The sequence below is a fragment of the Otolemur garnettii genome, unplaced genomic scaffold, assembly GCF_000181295.1.
Source record: "Otolemur garnettii isolate 467f Iridium unplaced genomic scaffold, OtoGar3 scaffold00036, whole genome shotgun sequence".
Classification (NCBI taxonomy): domain Eukaryota; kingdom Metazoa; phylum Chordata; class Mammalia; order Primates; family Galagidae; genus Otolemur; species Otolemur garnettii.
This window is the reverse complement of record NW_003852431.1, coordinates 16,041,986-16,061,972: the sequence shown is the minus strand read 5'-3', so window position 1 is coordinate 16,061,972 and position 19,987 is coordinate 16,041,986. Positions and strand designations below refer to the sequence as shown.

At 31.5% G+C, this 19,987-nt stretch overlaps 1 protein-coding gene across 2 annotated transcripts in view; it reads right to left on the bottom strand.

Moving 5' to 3' along the window:
• Positions 1-19,987, bottom strand: part of KLHL1 (kelch like family member 1) — a 300,186-nt gene that overhangs the window by 96,371 nt on the left and 183,828 nt on the right. For both annotated transcript variants that reach the window (XM_003789731.1, XM_012805104.1), the window contains one exon: positions 7,757-7,943. In XM_003789731.1, coding sequence (XP_003789779.1) covers positions 7,757-7,943 — 187 coding nt within the window. The remainder of the gene's footprint in view (positions 1-7,756; positions 7,944-19,987) is intronic.

Below are 19,987 nucleotides of genomic sequence, written 5' to 3'. Positions count from 1 at the left end.
CTATCTAATGGAACAGTCACTGCTACTATGAGCTCAGCATGCCATCTGCATACTTATTATTTTTTATTCTACTTAATATCCAAAGAATACCATTTTGAAAGATTCACAGCTTTTAATTTGGTTACTTTTTCTTTGGAACTAAATATTCTATTCTAAATGCATTAATCTAAGCCAAAAGGTATCTTTGGTGCTTATTGTCATCCTGTACGCAGGAAAGTGTCCTATGGCAGTTGAAGGGATACAATTTCAATCTTATTTCATAATAATGTTTAATTGTTGAAACAAAAATTTTTTAAAAGGTCCTTTTTAATTTGGGAGAAAAAAATTTATCCGAAAATGACATTTTCTATTCAACAGGGGAGTACCAACACAAATGAGTTTAATGCGATATAATTAATCAGACTGACAAACATATAAAATAATTATTAATTACTACCCATGCTTCAGAGGCTGGCAGTGGCAGCAGTCACTAATAGAGATTTTTGAGCCACTTAGAAGGAATAGAGTCCAGAAATTATGTGCTATAAAATATCTCTTAACTAGAATCTTATGGCAACAAATCAAGTAATTGTTAAGAGTAGTGTATATGAAAATAATTTGTATAATTGGTATAAGATATACTTAATTATAATATCTTATAATCAAGAATGATTGTTGCTTGAAAATAATAACCTGATAAAAAATAAGCTGATAACAGTCTTGAAATTTTGATGCATATAAATTTAAACAATGGCAAAAAATAGTGTTTTTAAAATAATATATGTACACATCAGTTGGACAAAAGCACTACTTAATGTTTTTATAATTTAACTCATCTTGTTCAGAACCTTCCTTTCAAAAGAACTTTTACCTAAAAGTCAAACTCTGGCTACTGACCCCTTACCTGTTAACTGAATTTGTTCTGTGAAGCCATAGTAGTTTCAGTTCCAATGAATAGAGGCTTAGGTGTGGGGGAAATGCCAGCAATGAATAATACATGTCACAACATTTCAAAACATCACTTCTACCATCACACAGTGAATCAGTATTTATCAAGATTTTTCCATCTAGCCTCGCTTGATGTATCTCAGAATTTCTCAAGGAGTTACATAATGTTATAATTCTCATTTTACACAGAAGGAATCCCCACATTTAGATGAATTAGTTAACTTGCTAAATTTGTAAGCCTCACAATACCACATCCATTTTATTAAAATGAAAATATCATGCACCCAAATATATTTGGGGTTATTCTGTAAAGTCTATATACAACACAAAAAAGTACTAAAGGAATTTAAATTATTTTAGAAAATTTTCTTACATTTTTTAATAAATTCACTTTAGATATTAGACCAGAACAATACACAGACATAAATGTAGCTATATTTATGTAAGTTTAAATCCAGTATGAAAACCTAATTTTAGTGTGGTACTTTGTTGTTCATTATACAGAGTAAAACACTGAACTTTATTTTATATAAAATAAAAAATAAGTAACTAAAGTAGAACTATACTCTCAACCACTACGTAGATATTGGGACTTTCTAAACCATTAGCGTATTCAGTTCTCCCACCTCTTTCTTACTCCAGCGGAATTGAAGTTTATATTATTATCATTTAAATTTTTTTTTCTCACTCTCTTTTTAGGTATGGTTGAATTCTTTGAGTAATATGTATAGTTAATAGTTAATGACTCCAGCGTAACAGAGTAAATTAAAGGCTCTTAGCCACTTAGGATTTATTTATGAATTTTGCTTTCACTGTTTAATCATCTCCTAGTGAACATATCATTGTACATATACATCATTACCTACAAGTGCATCTTTGTGTGTCTGAAACACTTTACGTGCTGCATGGTCCTAAACACATTTTTAAAAAGTCGGTCATCAAGATTACCTGAGTATAAAACAGAATTAATGTAATATTTTCCAAAATCTTTGACATTAAATAATAATACATCCTACAATTCTGCAATATCAAGAATATTCCATATGCACAAAAATGCCCACCCCAAAACCAATTTGTTACACAACATATAAAATGTTAGTAGAAAAGATCATAAAACAGCAAATAGGTTCCTAAAGATCACCCATAATAAAAATAGCACCTTCTTGGTGATTTATTTTTGGTATATTGGCATAATTTCCAAGAAGTAAGAAATTTTTCATGAATATATTTTTGCAAGGCACGAAAACCGGGTTATAATTATAATACATATTATAAATATAATATAAATTATAATATCAACATATGTGTATTATTCAACATGATTGCACATGGTCACAAAATTTCTTGCACATGACAGTTTACAGCAATTTTATTTATAATTGATAAAACTGAAAATAGTCCAGGTTTGTATCAACATGAGAAATGATAAACAAGTTATCACTAATCAATTAAAACATGAGCTAGTGATATATACATTATCATGATGAATCCCCCAAATAGAGTGCTGATTAAAATGAACTTTAGGTAAAATAGTACAAAATGTGAGGTTCAATTTATATGAAGTCTAAGAATAAGCAAAACTAATTTAAGTTGAAACATATTAAAAGGCGTCCTTATCTTTGGAGAGATGCAGAAAACTCACAGAAGTGGAGAGTAGAATATTAGTTCCCAAAGCTTAAGACTGGGGTGGCAGACACTGGGAAATGTTGATCAAAAGATTCAACTTTTCAATTAGACTAGATTAATAAGCTAGAGAGGTTTATTGTATAACTCTGTAACAATGTACTGTCTACTTGAAAATTGTTTAAAGAGTAGATTTAACTGTCTTACCATTGAAAAATAAGTGTGTGAGGTAATTTATATGTTAATTAGTTTGAGGTAGCCATTCCACAATGTATATATATTTCCAAGCATCATGTTATATAACTTGAATATAAATAAATTTTAGTACTCAATTTAAAAAAAAAGCTTGTTTTTTTCAAATGATTTATTCTTTGAAGAGAACATATTACTATGAATGTTAAATTTTAAATAATGAGTGATTTAGAATATTTATGATTCATTTTAATAAGAATGTGACATTAATACATTTGGAATACACATTTTTGAACATTTAAAAATACTAATTTTGTTTTTCTTTCTATTATTTGAATAAATTTTTAAAATGCAAATCAAACTTTAATATAATGTGTTATATTACACTTGAAAGTATGTCATTAAAAGGTAGAGTATTTAAGAAATTGATATAACGTGGAATTTGAAAGTAGGGAGAATTATGAAGTACTTAGAGTTTCGTGTGCATAAAGAATTAATTAAGCAAACATGAAAAGGAAATTACTATAATAGAATAGTCAAAATTTTCAATTATATACTTTCTTATATTCCTTATGTATTCTCTTAAATCACAAAATAAGGTTTATTTAACTGGCCTGGAGATTTTATTTACACACTGCACTATAATACTAATTATGATCTTTAGTAAAATCTAAAAGCAATATAGTAAGAATTGAAGTATGTCAAGTGTTTTGCCATGTCTAGCACATCTCACCATTAACAGGTTAAATGTGGGCAACCAAGAAAAAAAAGATAAAAATTTTAGAATTATACAAACCCCTAGATTTAAATTCTACCCTAACTATTTACTAAATCATAGAAATGTCAAAATCAAAATTAAATAGAAAAATGCTCTCAAGTTTTAGTAGAAAATAAATGAACTTTCATATATGGAGGTATTTGAAAGGAAGTATTTAAAATGTATGTCAATGATAAAATTATTTTATCATTTCTAAATGGTTAATGAAGAAAAATATTGTAGATTCATAATAATTTCTAGCAGCTTGAAGAATCCTATGGGAAAAGTATTTAGAAAACAGTAATTTTCTATTTATATTTTGCTTTCACCTCTTTAAATTATTATAAGGGGAAGCTTTATATTAATATAAAATTTATGTTATTAAACAGTATATTTTACATCGAAGCTAATGCTTCATTAATATATGTGTTTTTTGAGCATTTTGAACATCCACCAAAATCAGTTATATTGGTTGTAATTTAATTTTAGTAGATATTTATAGAAAGCCTATTTTAGTAACAAGTATTTCTAAACTTGGAAACACATAATCATAGCTCTTGTTATTAATTGCTTGTTATTCAGAAAAGGGAATTAATGTATTACAATAGAACAAAGGAATATTCAAGAATTTATATGTGCAATTCTGAATATTTGCTGATGATCCCTCAGATCCAAGACGGACATGTATCAATACTTGTTTAGGCTTCTGACTTTGAATTACATTCACTGTTAGAAGAATGTGTGGGATCTGATCAAATTGTTAATGAATGATGACCTACCTTGTAATTAGAGATGTTCTAGATTAATACATGATACCATTTAATACTTTGAGATAGGATTATATTCTCCATTTTAGAGCTTTAGAAGTTATATACGAAGATAGTACTACTAAGTTTACAAATAATCCAAAATTAATTAACCATGGAAATGTCAATGGTCTACTTCACAAATATATAAAACATAATATTCCAAGGTATACATATACCACAATTTACTAATCCATTCATAGGGCAATGGGCACTTGGGCTTCTTCCATGACTTAGCTATTATTAATTGAGCTGCAATGAACAGTCTGGTGCAAATATCTTTGTTATAAAGTGATTTTTGGTCTTTTGGATATATACCTAGTAGAGGAATTGTAGGATCGAATGGCAGGTCTACTTTTAGATCCCTGAATATTAAAATAATTAAAATAAAATGGAGACTTTACCTCTTTTATGTTTATATGGATGGAGCTGGAGCATATCCTACTTAGTAAAGTATCTCAACAATGGAAGAAAAAGTATCTAATGTACTCAGTACTATGTACTGCCTGTCTATTTCTGAGACCTCTCAATTTTTACTTTTGGTCTCAGAAGTAGGGAGAACTACTTCTGAGATCAAAATACAAAATATTATGAAACCAATTTACAATCACTCACACTTTCATATGAAGATAGATCACAACTATGGCCCAGGATGAAAGAGGGAGAAGGAGGGATGGGAGGTTTGGGGGGAGGTCAGATGGAGGGAGGATGAATAGTGGGACCACACCTATGGTGCATATTACAAGGATACATGTAGGATCTCTTAAGTATAGAGTATAAATGTCTTAACACCATAATTAAGTAAATGAGGTGAGAGATATATTAACTTTTGTGATGTAAGCATTCCAAATTGTATATGAAATCAGCACATTGTATCCCATAAATGCATTCATGTGAAAAAATATATATAAAACATTTGACAAAGTGCAAGATCTTAATAGTTTGATTATAAACAAAATATCTAATTTCCAAAAATTATAGTATATAATAAAAGAAGTAAAATAATTTTCAGGGAAAAATTTAGAATGAAAAAGAAAGTGGAGGCTTCCACTTGTTAGAAAATAGAAGACCCATGCTGACATTTCCTCCAAATATAATACTAGTATACCTGTGCAAATTACAAAGCTCTTTTACATTTCTGGGCTAAAACAAAAATGAGAGAACTCTTCAAGGCCATAGCCAAACAAATAGCTGAAAGAATAGTAAGATGAGACTTGAGAAAGAGATAACAGAATAAGGAAGGTAGCATTTCCATGAGTCAATGTTTACACCAATAACACCTGGAGCATCTGCCTTGAGTCAAACATAAGATTGGAGAACAAGGAAGCAGAGATGGTGCATTAAGCCTCCATCATTAGAAAGAACTCACGTGTCTCTAAGTGGTGCAGCGGTTCTTGTTGAAGCAGACTCTGCTTCACACGAGGTAAGCATCTGCAGTTTAGGCCTCTAAAAGTTTCACAAACTAAAAGGAATTAACTATGACTTTAAAATAATGTTACCTAAAACACAGTGAACCAAACTGACATGAAATGAGTATTATTGGAAACAACAAACAATAGATTTACAATTCCAAGCATTGCGATGTTGGAATTACTAGTTACAGGTTATAAAAGAAAACATATAAGAGTTAAGAAATAATGAAAGGAGTAAAAAAAAGGTAAGAGAGTAGTATAAAAACACCCAAAGTGATCATGTAAAATTGAAGTAAAAATTGAGAAGTCTCAGAAATAGACAATGTTAAAATAAAAACCACACAAGCTCATCTGCTTTTAACCATGATGGGTTAGCGTGTATTAGACAAGTGATCCCCACAGTATAACTGTAGAGCTCCCATTTTAAATTCAAACATGAACTGTTTTCAAATATTAGACAGTAGAAAAGACAGCTAACACTTAAGAGGCCATAATCTCAGAAAGGAAGGATAGGAACTGAAATAAGACTAATTCTTTGCCATTGTTCCCTTGAGATATGACTGACAGATGGACAGGCAGTGGTCTGCTAAGAGGCAAGCAGCAGAAATTCAGGGAGAAGATGGAAGTTAAGATGTTACATGTAACTTATGAATCGTTTGTACTATACAAATGTAGATATATAAACATGTAGTATGTAGTTATGTGTATATGCATAAATATATGTGTATGTTTATACAGAGGAAGATATAGAATGGTTTCTGAAATAACCAACAAAGTCACTAACCAGATTCTGTCTTTTGAGAAAGAAAGTAACCCAGACAGGTGAGATTCTATTTAGAGGGCTTTTCCACCTCTGTAATAATGTATTTAAAAGTTTAGCACCTCTTCCCAGTATTTGTATTTTTTTCTTACAAGTGCCGATATCCATTTCAGATGGTTCAGAAACAGTTGTCCCTTCACGTTCTTGATTGTAGTTTTTTAGTCTTTTTTTTTTTATTTTCATAGGTTGACATTCTGTTGCTCATTTCATATGATAATTACCAGAAATAAACTTCCCAGTAAATAGGAGTTACACTTAAAAAAATTAAACTATGAAAACCGTCTAATAGCAACAGAGATCTTTCTGACAGACAACAAATGAAAGCATGTCATTTTCTGTGGATTAAGTAAATTATTTCTCTTCAGGTACTGTTTATTCTTACTTTTCTATAGTTTAGAAAAGTATATTGAAAGGTATTGTTGCTTTGTTGCAATTCTTCAAATACCAAAAGCTTTTAAAATGGCTGGAACATGTGGTCCCATTCATTGTTGTTAATTGCATTTGCTTTTTATATGTGCTTGAAATATACTATTATTTTTCATTCACATAGAAACATAGGAAAAATGCACTTTGCACATTAATTCCCTTGTGTACTTGTTCAAGAAAGTTAACACACACATAAGAAAATCTGGGGGGGGGCAAATATTGAATATTGGGTATTTTTTCAATAACTATAGAAAAGTAAGAATAAAATCTTTAAATGCACATGTTCAGTTTTTAAACAAACTGTTGAGTTTCTTTTGAAGAACCATATTGGTAAACACAATTAATTTTGTAAATTACAAAATCCACCATAATTATTTTAATTGTTTATTACTTGTTTTGCTTGTATGTGAGATTTTTCAATTCCTCAGAGACAAAACACTCTCGATAACTGTATTCTCAGCAGGCATGCATTTGGCACCTTACATTTATTAGCATTAAAATGCAGGACTCAGTATATCCAACACATTATTTGGGTCATGTGTAATTAGACATCTGCATATAAAGTCTATATATAATGCATAAGAAATGGATAAAGCATTTAAAGCTGAGTAGGAAAAGCAGCAACTACAAATTAAAAATAAGAGATGACACTTTAATTTTTCTCTTCATCTTAAATCATAATGATTGAAGCTATGTTTATATGAGCTTTCTTGGTATTACACATACTATCACATTAGAATTATTTCATTATATAACATACAATTTGCAGTTATTCGAAACTAGAATTATATACCTTTGTTGTTATCCATTCCTCCTACAGCATACAGAGTTCCAACTGTAGATTTTCTGGGCTTAGTTCTTGGACTTTGCATTAAAGTTCTTCTTTCTGGCAATAGATGATATTTCATTGCTTCCAAAATCAGCTTTTGACATTCCAGATCATTCTTAAATAATGCATGGTTTTCTAGGTCAGCTAATATCTGTGAATAATACACAATCACTGTTAATACTGCTTTGTAAATGAATGAGCATTATGATACCAATGCTTAAAATTAGAAGATTAATGTCAATGCTATTACCCATGTGTCAAGAAGAAAGAGATTGTAGTAAGAATTCATTACATTGACAAGTAAAAACAAGTAAAATGCATGGCTTTCAAGAGGGACAGAATAAATACTATTTTTGACTTAATATTATTTGTTATAATTTTACTACACAGAATAGAAAGGCCCTGCCATAGATCACTTTTCCCATTTGTTTTATTATGAAAGCTGTTTGTAAATCCAATATACTTGCTTTTGTTGGCTATAAACATGTTTGGTGAAGTAAATTAAAAAGAAACTTTGAACAACTTCGGTCATAACATGCCTATCATAAGTATTCATATACTTAATATAAAATGTTCTATGTATAGTTTAAACTCTTTCAAATTCAAAATAACTCAATGAAAATGAAAAATAAAAAATTCCTCTTAACATATAAAATATGCAAGGAATTGAAAGGTACTACATCAGGCAAAGTTACTTTATTTCAAATATTCAGCACCTGTGAAAACAAGAGACCAGTAGTTTTAAATTCTATTATGCCTCTCTTTTATTATAACCAGTTTTTGCGTCCGAAAATTCTTTTGTGCCTATTTCTTTCAATGCATCCAAAGTAGCTTTTATTTTTCTTTTCCTCTGTCCTTCGATTCTTTCAGTATCATCTTTTTTCATTTTTAATGGATCCTGTTTCACTTTGAGCAGCAATAAAATCTCTCCCATACATTTAGAAAAGTCATGGATGGAAAAGTTAACATTTACCCTGGACATGGATAAGAAACCATGAAGTATCTGTACACAGATGTTTACTGAGTGAATAAATTAATATATGATGGCAGCATGAAAGTAAATAGTTTATCTGAACACTATAACTCAAATATTAATTAAATTAAATTAGGATACTAATGCATTAATTTATATATATGTACATATTACTGTTATAGGTGTCAGGGAGAATATAAAAACATGTAAAATACATAAGATATGAGGAAGACAACAGAGTATCTAAGTTGGAATAGGGAGTGTAATGTGTCGGAACTACCAGATGCTTTGAAGTCATGTAAGTGAATATGTTTAATTGCATACTCATACTCAGCTCTGTTTAACTTTTTTCCACACTACACTCTAAATACCTTACTACCTCCTTTTATTTTGCAGGTTTAATTCTGAGAAAAAGCTGATATAGAATAAGCTAAGGAATATCCAATGAAAATTCATAAAAGAGCTATTTTCCTCTTTTATTCATTTATTTATTTTTATTTTTTCTGAGACAGAGTCTCACTTTTTTGCCCTCAGAAGAATTCTGTGGCGTTATAGATCACAGTAACCTCAAACTATTAGGCTCAAGCAATCCTTTTGCCTCAGCCTTCCTCGTGGCTGGGACTATAGGCACCCACCACAACCCCCAGTTATATTTAGAGATGGGGTCTTGCTCTTGCTAAGGCTGGTTTTGAACTCCTAACCTCAAGCAATCTACCTGGCTTGGCCTTCCAGAGTGCTAGGATTATAGGTGTGAATAACTGCACCCATCTATTTTACTCTTTTAGTAAAACTTTTGTTTGTATTCACATAAGAACATATATATATGTTCATAATAAATATATATAATATATGTTTCATAATAAATATATATAATAAATATATTTATTTCTTTATTAGAATATATAAATAAATATATTTATTTCTTTATATTATATTATTTATATATTCTATATAGAATATATAAATAAATATATTTATTTCTTTATAAATAAATATATTTATTTCTTTATTAGAATATATAAATAAATATATTTATTTCTTTATTAGAAATAAACTTTGTTGCCCTCGGTAGGGTGCTGTGGTCGGTAGAGTGCTCACAGTGACATCACAGCTCACAGCCACCTCCAGCTCTTGGGCTTAGGCAATTCTCTTGCCTCAGCCTCTGAGTAGCTAGGGCTACAGGCACCCAACATAATGCCCTTCTATTTTTTTGTTACACTTTGGCCGGGCCGGGTTCAAATCTGCCACCCTCAGTATATGCGGCTGGTGCCCTACTCACTGAGCTGTAGGCACTGCCCAAGAACATATATATTTCTAACAAGGCCACAGTGGTCTTTATAAACATCATATCTATCTATAATGACATTTGGTCATCTGTGTTTCAAAATATTCTTTTCTTCATTTAAGCTTTTCTTTTATTTATAGGGAAAAATTACACTTTATAATAATATATAAATGCACATTTATATATATACACACATATGGATATAAAGTTGGATTTCATTAATTCTTTTTTTCATCTTCTTCTAGACCTATTTTTTTACTTCTTTTGAGAAAATTGTAGATATACTTTTCTTTTTTAAATTTTTTTAAAATTAAATCATAGTTGTGTACACACTTTTCTTAAAAAATAAAACATTCTGGGGATAAAGCAAGATGGCAGACTAGAGAAATCTTCTTATTAGTCACTCACTGTGAGACAAGGGAAAGAGAATTCCAGCCACCTCTGGCTGGAGGAACCTACCCAGGGACATCACTCTGGAGGCACAGTGAAGCAGTGGAAGACTCCAGAGCCAGCAAGGTCTGCAGCTGAGGAGAATCAGCACAGAAGGCAAGTGTGGCCAGTGAGCCCTCCTACAGAGAACTAGGGAGAGGCAAAGACTGTCTTGCAGGTTTATTTTTATTTTGGACTGAGCTGCTCACTGTAGCTGTTTGGCAGTTTTAAACAAGTGAATAGAGTCAAACAGCACCAAGCATCCAGGATTAAATACTGAGTAGAGTACATCTCCCATTGGCTTGGCTACTAGCAGGGCACCATTGTGGGAAAGCCATGAGAGAGGAAAGGTGCACAGGATCCTAGTGCATGGCGGGCTCCAGCATACCTGTTGAGCTCAGGCAACCATCCTGGTGTGTGCTGGGGAGAAACCATACCCCAGAGAAGGCCACTTTGTTGTCAGGGGTCACTGTTTGATGTGCCTCCTAAGAAAACTGGACTCCAATCCCATGGGAACTAAATGCTGACAAAGTGAGCAGGCCCTGATTGAGGGCAAATAATTCAGAAACACAGGACTTGGTCTCCTCTACAACCAGAGAGTAGTGGCTGGCCCCCATTTTATATAGCAAAATTGCCTGTGTGTTCTCTGTCTCCTAACACTACAGCACCACCTGATTCCAGGAAATATATTGCTATTTATATATGTGTGTGTGTGTGTGTATATATATATATATATATGTATGTATATATAAAATATTATATAATATTTCTTTCAATATTTTGTGTCTGTGCTCAAATTTTCCCTTATATTTTGCTTCTTTTTTGTTGTTTTGGTTATTGTTTTTAGTTTCGTGTTTTTTTTGGGGGGGCATATTTTTATTTTTTCATTTATACTTTCTTCAATAGCAAGGACTTCTCTATTTTTGTTATGGTTTTTCAGCCCCCTTTCTTATTTTTTTATTTTTTTAAATTTCAGGCTCTTTTATTCCATAAATATTTACAGAACATCAACTATAGGCAAAACATTGACATAATCATTGAAGATAATATTGGGACAAATATATCAATTTTATGGGGAAACAAAAGCATTATTTACAAATCATTTATGAGATAAGTGTACTCATTACCACCACTCCTAGTAAAGTTGAAGATCCTAGCTAGTACAATTACGATAACTTAAGAATCCCAATAGTTTGTAAAAAAAAATACAAATTTCATTACTTCTGAGTTACCAAGTTACTTGCAAGTTACCAAAAACAATAGAAAAATTCAGCAATGTAGCTAACTTCAAAATAACTATGCAAAATCAATTATGTTCCTATGTAAAAAAGAATTACAAAATAATACTAGTAAAAGAAAGATAGCATTGTATCAGCAACCAAAATAGAAAGTACCTATCAATCTAGCTTTAACAAGAGCTATGTAAAATTTTTTTGAATACATAATCATTTACTACTTGTTTGTTACAGGATACACAAGACAAAATACAAATAGCAAACAATTTTTTTCCATATTATGTTTTGGTCTAAAAAAATATACAATTAATATATATAAATAAAAGTACAAAATAATTTCTAAAAAAAAAAAAGCAGATCACACCAAGTCTTATAGACAGTAGAAATAGAAATACTTCAAAATCATTCTACTTAGTCTGGATATCCCTGATAGTAAAATTAGAAAAAATATATTATTATGAAGGGGAAATTGTAGATGTATTTCACTGATGAATAAGGATGCAATATGATGAACAACATATTGACAAGTTGAATTAAAAATTGATATTTAAGTAATATACATTGATCAAAATTATATATATGATTTCTTTCTTTTGATTTCTCTACTTTTTTCCCCTTCTCTTTTGGTAGACATTTTCTACTTTTCTCATCTTACCCATATAAATTCCCATAGAACAGCTAGGATATCCCATTTTGTTCATTATCTTCTCTAATTGCATTTTTAATTTTCTTTATCTATTTTTATTTATTTGTTTGTTTTTTTCCTTTCTCAATGGTTTGGGGGGTCATAGCATTGGTCTATGTGTGTGGTGGGGTCATGGCATTGGTCTGGCTCATGGTCAAGATCCACAAGCTCATGGTCTAGGATGTCCTTCTAGCTTTGGCCTTTAAAAACAGTATTGGTTGGTGCCTACTGTGAAATACTGTTGTTGTTTTTTTTTTTTTTCTATTTGGCAGAGGTGGGATCTTGCTTTTGCTCAGATAGGTAAGGAGCTCCTTACTTTGAGGAACCACCTCAGCTCAGCCCCTCAAAGCCTAAAGTCCTGTGTGTCGTCAAAACAACCTGTCAAACACCACCATTTCTCCTGTCTCTCTCTTTCCTTCTTCTATCTCTTCTTTTCATTCTATTCTTTTCTTTCACCATGTTCTTCATTTTTTCTATTTATCTTTTTCTTTTCTTTCTCCCTTCTTACTCTTTAAGCTTAGCATCCTTTTGGCCTTATACCAAAAAGCCACTTCAATAACTAAGCTCTGAAACAAGGTAATTTAAGCAAAGTGAGAAGTAGAAAAGTAGGAGGAGGAAATGAACAAGGAGAAAACACACATAAGGAGCAGCCAACAGAAAAATTCAAGCAACACAAAAAAACCAAACACAGCAATGTCCCCCAAGGAATCATGAGATAGCTACCTCAAATAATTCCACTTATAAAGAATTAAGGAAATTACAGAAAGAGTATTTCGAATGTAGATGATAAAGATGAGAAAGTGGAAAAACAGAACCAAAAAATGGATAAAGGACATGAAGAATATTGAAAAGAAAAGGTATGGCAGATCTTAAGGACCTCCAGGAATCAATCAGAGAACTTAAGCATACAGTAGAAAGTATTAGTAACGTATTAGACCACGGAGAAGTTAGAATCTCAGAGCTAGAAGTTACAGTTCTTGAGCTGACCCAGACATTTAAAGAAGCAGAAAAGAAGAAAGACAGAAAAAATAAAATTGTTCACAGAATTATGGAAATTGATGAAGCATTCAAACATATGAAAAATATGTATTTCAGAAGGGGAAGAAGAATATCCCAAAGGAATGGAATCCCTACTAGAGGATATCATAAATGAAAATTTCCTTAATTTCACTAAAGATTCAGAAACACTCCTTTAAAAGGGATATTGAATAGCAGGTCATCTCAACAAAAAGAAGGATCCCCAAGACACACTGTAATAAACTTTTCCACAGTCAAGACAAAGAAAAAATTCTACAAACAGCCAGGAGTAAGAGCCAATTGAACTACAGTGATAAAACTGAACAACAGTCTTTCACAAAATAAATGAATAGAACTCTGTCATACTTATTAGTTCTCTTAATAAATGTTAACGGCCTGAATTCCTCCACTGAAGAGTCACAGGCTGGCTGATTAGATAAAAAACACAACTCATCCATATGCTGTCTACCTTCCTTGAAGCACAAAACAAGATTCATAGTAAAGAGCTGGAAAACAATATTTCAAACAAATAGAAATTAGAAGGAAGGAAGGGTTGCACTTTTCTATTCAGATATAAATGGACTTAAAGCAGCTAAATTTATGAAAGACAAAGATTGTCACTTCATACTGGTCTAGGGAACAAGACAACAGGAAGACATTTCAATTCTAAATATTTATGCACCCAAATTAAATGTTCTCAGATTTAAGAAACAGACATTGATTGGTCTGAGCAATATGATCTTCTTTAACACCATGTATTCTGGGGACATTAAACCCCTCTGGTTGAACATGATAGATGCTCTTAACAGAAACAAACAAAGATACATAAATGTAATGCTAGAACAACTGTGCTCAATAAACATATAGAGAACACACCATCCCAAAACTAAGAAATATATGCTCTTCTAATAAGCCCATAGAACATACTCCAAAATAAATCATATCCTGGGATAAAAATCAAGACTCAACAAAATGAAAAGATTTAAATTATACCTTGTATTTTCTCAGAGCAGAAGCCAATAAAGGTAGAATTCAACTCCAATGAAGATCTTCAGCCCCCCACAAAGGGATAGAAATTAAACAAATTTATCTTGAATGACAATTGGGTAAATTATTAAATTTCTTGAACATAACAACAAAGATGCTATCATTAATACCTGTGGGATACTGCAAAAGCAGTCCTAACCAGGAAACGTATCTCATTAGATGCCTACATCAGAAAAACAGAAAAGGAACACATCAACATCCTAATGAGTCATCTGAAAAAAATGGAAAAGGAAGAACAATCTAATCACAGAACTAACAGAAGAAAAGAAATAACAAATATTAAATCAGAAATAAAAGAAATTGAAAGCAAAAGAATCATTCAGAAAATTAATGAAACAAAAAGTTGATTCTTCAAAAAGATAAAAGCAAAATCAAAGACCATGTGATCCTCTTAATAGATGTAGAAAAGTATTTGTTAAAATTCAGCAGCCTTTTCTAACAGGAACATTTAAGAATATAGCCATTGGTCACATGTTTATGATATTGATTAAAGCTATCTATGATAAAGCCAAAGCTAATATCATATTGAAAGGATTATACCTGAAGCTTTTCCACTTAGAACTGGAGCTAAACAAGGATGTCCTCTATTACCAGTACTATTCAACATTGTGCTGGAAGTTCTAGCCAATACAATCAAACAAAATAAACAAGGATTTAAAGGACATCCAAACATGGACAGAGGAGGTCAAACCCTCATTCCCAATGATGTCATCTTATACATAAAGAACCTCAGAACCCAACCACAAAACTCCTGGAAATGATGAAGAAATACAGTAACATCTTAGGATATAATACTGATGTCCACAAATCAGTAGCCTTTGTAGACACAATGACAGCCAAGTTGAGAAGCTAATCAAAAACACAGTTCTCTAGTAAGTAGATTCAAAAAAAATTAATACCTAACAATATACCTAACTAAAGAAGTGAAGGACTCCTATGAAGACAATTATGGAACTCTAAGAAAAGAAATAGCAGAAGACATTAACACATGGAAGTACACACCATGCTCTTGACTGGGAAGAATCAGTATTTTTTAAATGTTTGTTCTACCCAAAGCAATCTACAGATTCAATGCAATTCCCATTAAAATACTAACGTTATATTTTTCTGGAACCAGAAAAAACCATATAACCAAGGCAATTTTTAGTAATAAGAACAAAGCTGCAGGCTCACTCTTCCAGACTTTTGGTTATATTACAATTCCACAGTAATCAAAACATCATGGTATTGGCTCAAAAATAGAGACATGGGATTATGGAACAGAATAGAAAACTAATAGATGAAACCAGTCTCTAATTTCCATCTGATCTTTGATGAACCAAACCAAAGCATACAGTGGGCAAAAAAAAAAAAAAAAAAAAAATCCTATTCAACACATCGTGATGGGACAACTGGATAACCACATGTAAAGGACATAAACTGGACCCACACTTTTCACTACTTACAAATATTGATTCAAATGGATAAAACATTTACATCTAAGACATAAAACAATAACAATTCTAGTAAAAAGTATCGGAAAGTCTCCATCTTTCTTAATGGCTGCATAGTATTCCATGGTGTACATGCACCACAATTTATTGATCCATCTGTGGATCAATGGGCTTTTGGGCTTCTTCCATGTCCTAGCAATTATGAATTGGGCTGCAATGAACATTATAATACAAATATCTTTGTTGTAGTATGATTTTTGGTCATGTGGATATATACCTAATAGAGGAATTATAGTATCAAACGGCCGGTCTATTTTTAGTTCTTTAAGTGTTCTCCAGATGTCTTTCCAAAAGGAACGTATTAGTTTGTAATCCCACCAGCAGTGTAGAAGTGTTCCCTTTTCCCCACACCCACACAAGCATCTGTGATTTTGGGATTTTGTGATATGTGCTAATCTTACTGGTGTTAGATGATATCTCAAAGTAGTTTTCATTTGCATTTCTCTGATGATTAAGGATGGTGAGCATTTTTTCATATGTTTGTACCTCTTTCATGTTTACATGGATGGAGCTAGAAATTATTCTCCTTAGCAAAGTATCCCAAGAATGGAAGAAAGGGTATCCAATGTACTCAGCCCTCTTATGAAATGAATTTATAGTTTTCATAGGAAAGCTATAACTCAATTTTATCCCAGGAGCATGGGGAGAGGGGAGAGAGAGGGGACAGGAAGGGGGAGGGTGGGTAGAGGGAGGGTGATTGGCAGGATCACACTTATGGTTTATCCTATAAGGGTACATGTGAATCTCTCTAAATGTAGAATATAAATGTCTTAACACAATAAGAAAAAAACATGAAGGCTATATTAACCAGTTGGATGAAAGTACTTCAAATTGTATAGAGAAACATTATACTGTACCCTATGATAGTATTAATGTACACTGTTATGATGTAATAAATAAAATAAAATAAAAGTATCAGAAAAACTTTTCTTGATGTTGGACTGGGAAAAGATTTTATGACAAAGACTTCAGTGGCAATTGCACCACCAACAAAAAACAAATGGGACTTAATTAAGTTGAAAAGCTTCTGCACACCTAAGGACACAACAATTTAAAACAACTTGAGAACTTTCAGAATGGGAAAAGTTATTTGGATGTTGTCAATCTGACAAAGTGTTGATCACTAGACTCTACAACGTATTCAAGTTAATCAAGAAAAAAAGAGCAAACCATACCATCTGCTACTGAGCAAAAGATATAAACAGAAACTTCTCTGAGGAAGACAGATGAATGCATAAAAAAAATTTGAAAAAATGCTCATCGTCCCTGATCAAAACTGCCCTGAGATATCTCCCAACCCCAGTAAGAATGGTCCATATCACAAAGTCTCACAGGTGCAGATGCTGATGTGGATGTGCAGAGAAGGGAAGGCTTTTACATTGCTAGTAGGACTGCAAACTAATACAATCTTTTTGGGAAAAAAGTATGAAAAATACTCAAAGAATTCAAATTAGACCTCCTAATTGACCTTGCAATCCCACTACTAGGTATCTACCCAGAAGAAAAAAAATCACTTTAACACACAGACATTTTCACTAGATTGATTTTTGTAGCTCAATTTACAATTGCCAAAATCTGGAAAAAACCTAAATACTGTAGTATACATATACAAGAAAATCCTAACCAGCCATTCAAAAAGTTGTAGACTTTACATCTTTTTTTGTTAATCTGGATGGACTTGAAACACCTTCCTATTAGTAAAGTATCACAAAAATGGAAAAGCAAATATCCAATGTACATAATTTTATTATGAAGCCAGAAGACAATCTAAGTCATACCCACATAACAGAAAAACGCAATTCAATTCCAGTTGGGGGAGGGGAAATAATGAAGAGGGCTAAGGGAAGGAGCATGGGGAGATTGGTGTGCCCGCATTTACTGGCACAATGTAGGGGTGTGTGGTGCACCTTTTGGCTGTGGAATGCAACTACAAGAGGACTTTATCTAGCAAATTGAAATATTTTCACCTGTTTGTTTGTACCCTGATTTTACCTGAAATTAAAATAAAGCCATTCTTTCACTTTGACTACACACCAAAAATATCCAGATAAATAATGAGAAATTCACAAATAAAACAGAAAAAATCAAAATGTTCTTTTCAAAGTGCTTTCTTAGAAAAGTATTATGTAATCAAAAATTTAAATTGGGAGTTAGAAAATAGCTTAGGTTTGAGATAGCAAGCTCATGACAGAGATTCAAAAATGTTTAAATTTTGATATATGAATGCAGAAGATAGTTTAATCAAAATGAGTTAATATACTATTCTAGATATTTTATGAATCAACTAATTAAGATGGATGGATAAATTCTAACTCACAAATAAATCTATAACTTCATTTTGATTTTATAACTTTATAAAAATTATGTTAGCATAATATTTTAATAAATATATGATTCATGCTTAATTTCTACATATAAAACTTAAATATATATATGTTAGTGATCTGGGTCAAGTATGTTATGATTAACTTACTAATTTAAAATCATCACAGTACAAAATTGACTATTGAATTTTAGTAAGTGATAACTTCTACTGAGGTTTAATCTTAAGAATTCCTGTAGTGCTCCATATCAAAAAAGTCTTAATGTGTTGCTTTTTATTATAATTTTTATTTCTTTTGGGAACTTCGCAAGAATATATGCTAATATTAGTTAATTAATTAATGATAATGATTGAATAATTTTCAATATCTGAGTAAAAAAATTATAAACATTATCAATTGAAATATTTATAAATTTTCTTGCATCACCATTTTATATATAAAATAGATATAAATGAACAGAATGTGCAACAAGTTTTAAATGTGACTTAAGTTTTAAATGTGACTTAAGTTGAGAGGCACCTGTGGCTCAAAGGAGTAGGGTGCTGGCCCCAAATACTAGAGGTGGCTGGTTCAAACCCAGCCACAGCCAAAAACTGCAAAATTTTGCAAAAAAAAAAAAAAAAAAATGTAACTTAAGTAATAGAGTTTGTTAATATGAAATACAATGATCAGGTTTAATGTATTCTAATAACATTTTTGTTTTTATGAATAAATAATATTTAAAATATCTTAACTGTGGCTTATTTCTATTATTTTGACAAATTAACTTAATTGTAACCATTTACTTTTTATTATACATTTTTAGGATATTACTTTTAACTATTTGTTGCTTATGAATGCCAGGAATATGTTCTTATTTCTTTCCCACTGAAAACAAAAGTTTTCCATCTAAACCTAATGCCTTTCAAAAGCCCCACATACAAATATCATTACTTTGGGGATGAAACCTGCAACCTGCTACTTTCCATGAGACACAAACATTCGGTATTTGTAAAAGTTAGTGTGTATAGTTAAGAGTTCAATATCCGACTACAATTTGACTACAATTTGATTAACCACCTTTGAGTACTACCCAAGTGCCTGTTGCCAATCCCTTATAAAAAAATTGTTGGTTTTATGGATAATTTGACCCAAACAATATATACTTTATCTTTACATTTTAGATAAAAAACAACACAGTATACAAAAATAAAAATCTAACCCCACCTTACTTTATACGTAAAGAGGAACTTTCTGTCTTCTTAGAACACATCTAGAAATCTGGTAGAGGGGTTGCTTCTTTGTCCCTATGTGAAATTATAGAGAAAGCAAACAAAATGATTTTTGATCCAGGGAATATTTGCTTCAGGAGGATGAGATTGTGGACTCACATAATGCTACTAAAACTGCAGTTTTCTCTTCAAAACCTTCTTTAAAACCTTGCCTTGTTGTGCACACTAATTTCAATGCTATTATTATATAAAAGCTACATAAGCCTGAACATTTTTCCACACTGCAAAGGCCCCTTTAATATAACGCAGCTCAAACACTGGAATAGGAAATACTTTCTTGTTTCTTTTCTCTACGGAGGATATTCTAAGACTTTGTGTAAGTAGTGTTCTTCACTACTGAAATACCTGTCATTAAGTTAGCTTGCTTATTAAAAAAATATATTGGTGCTGGGCAAACTGGCTGGCAACCTGTAGAAGACTGAAACTGGACCCACAC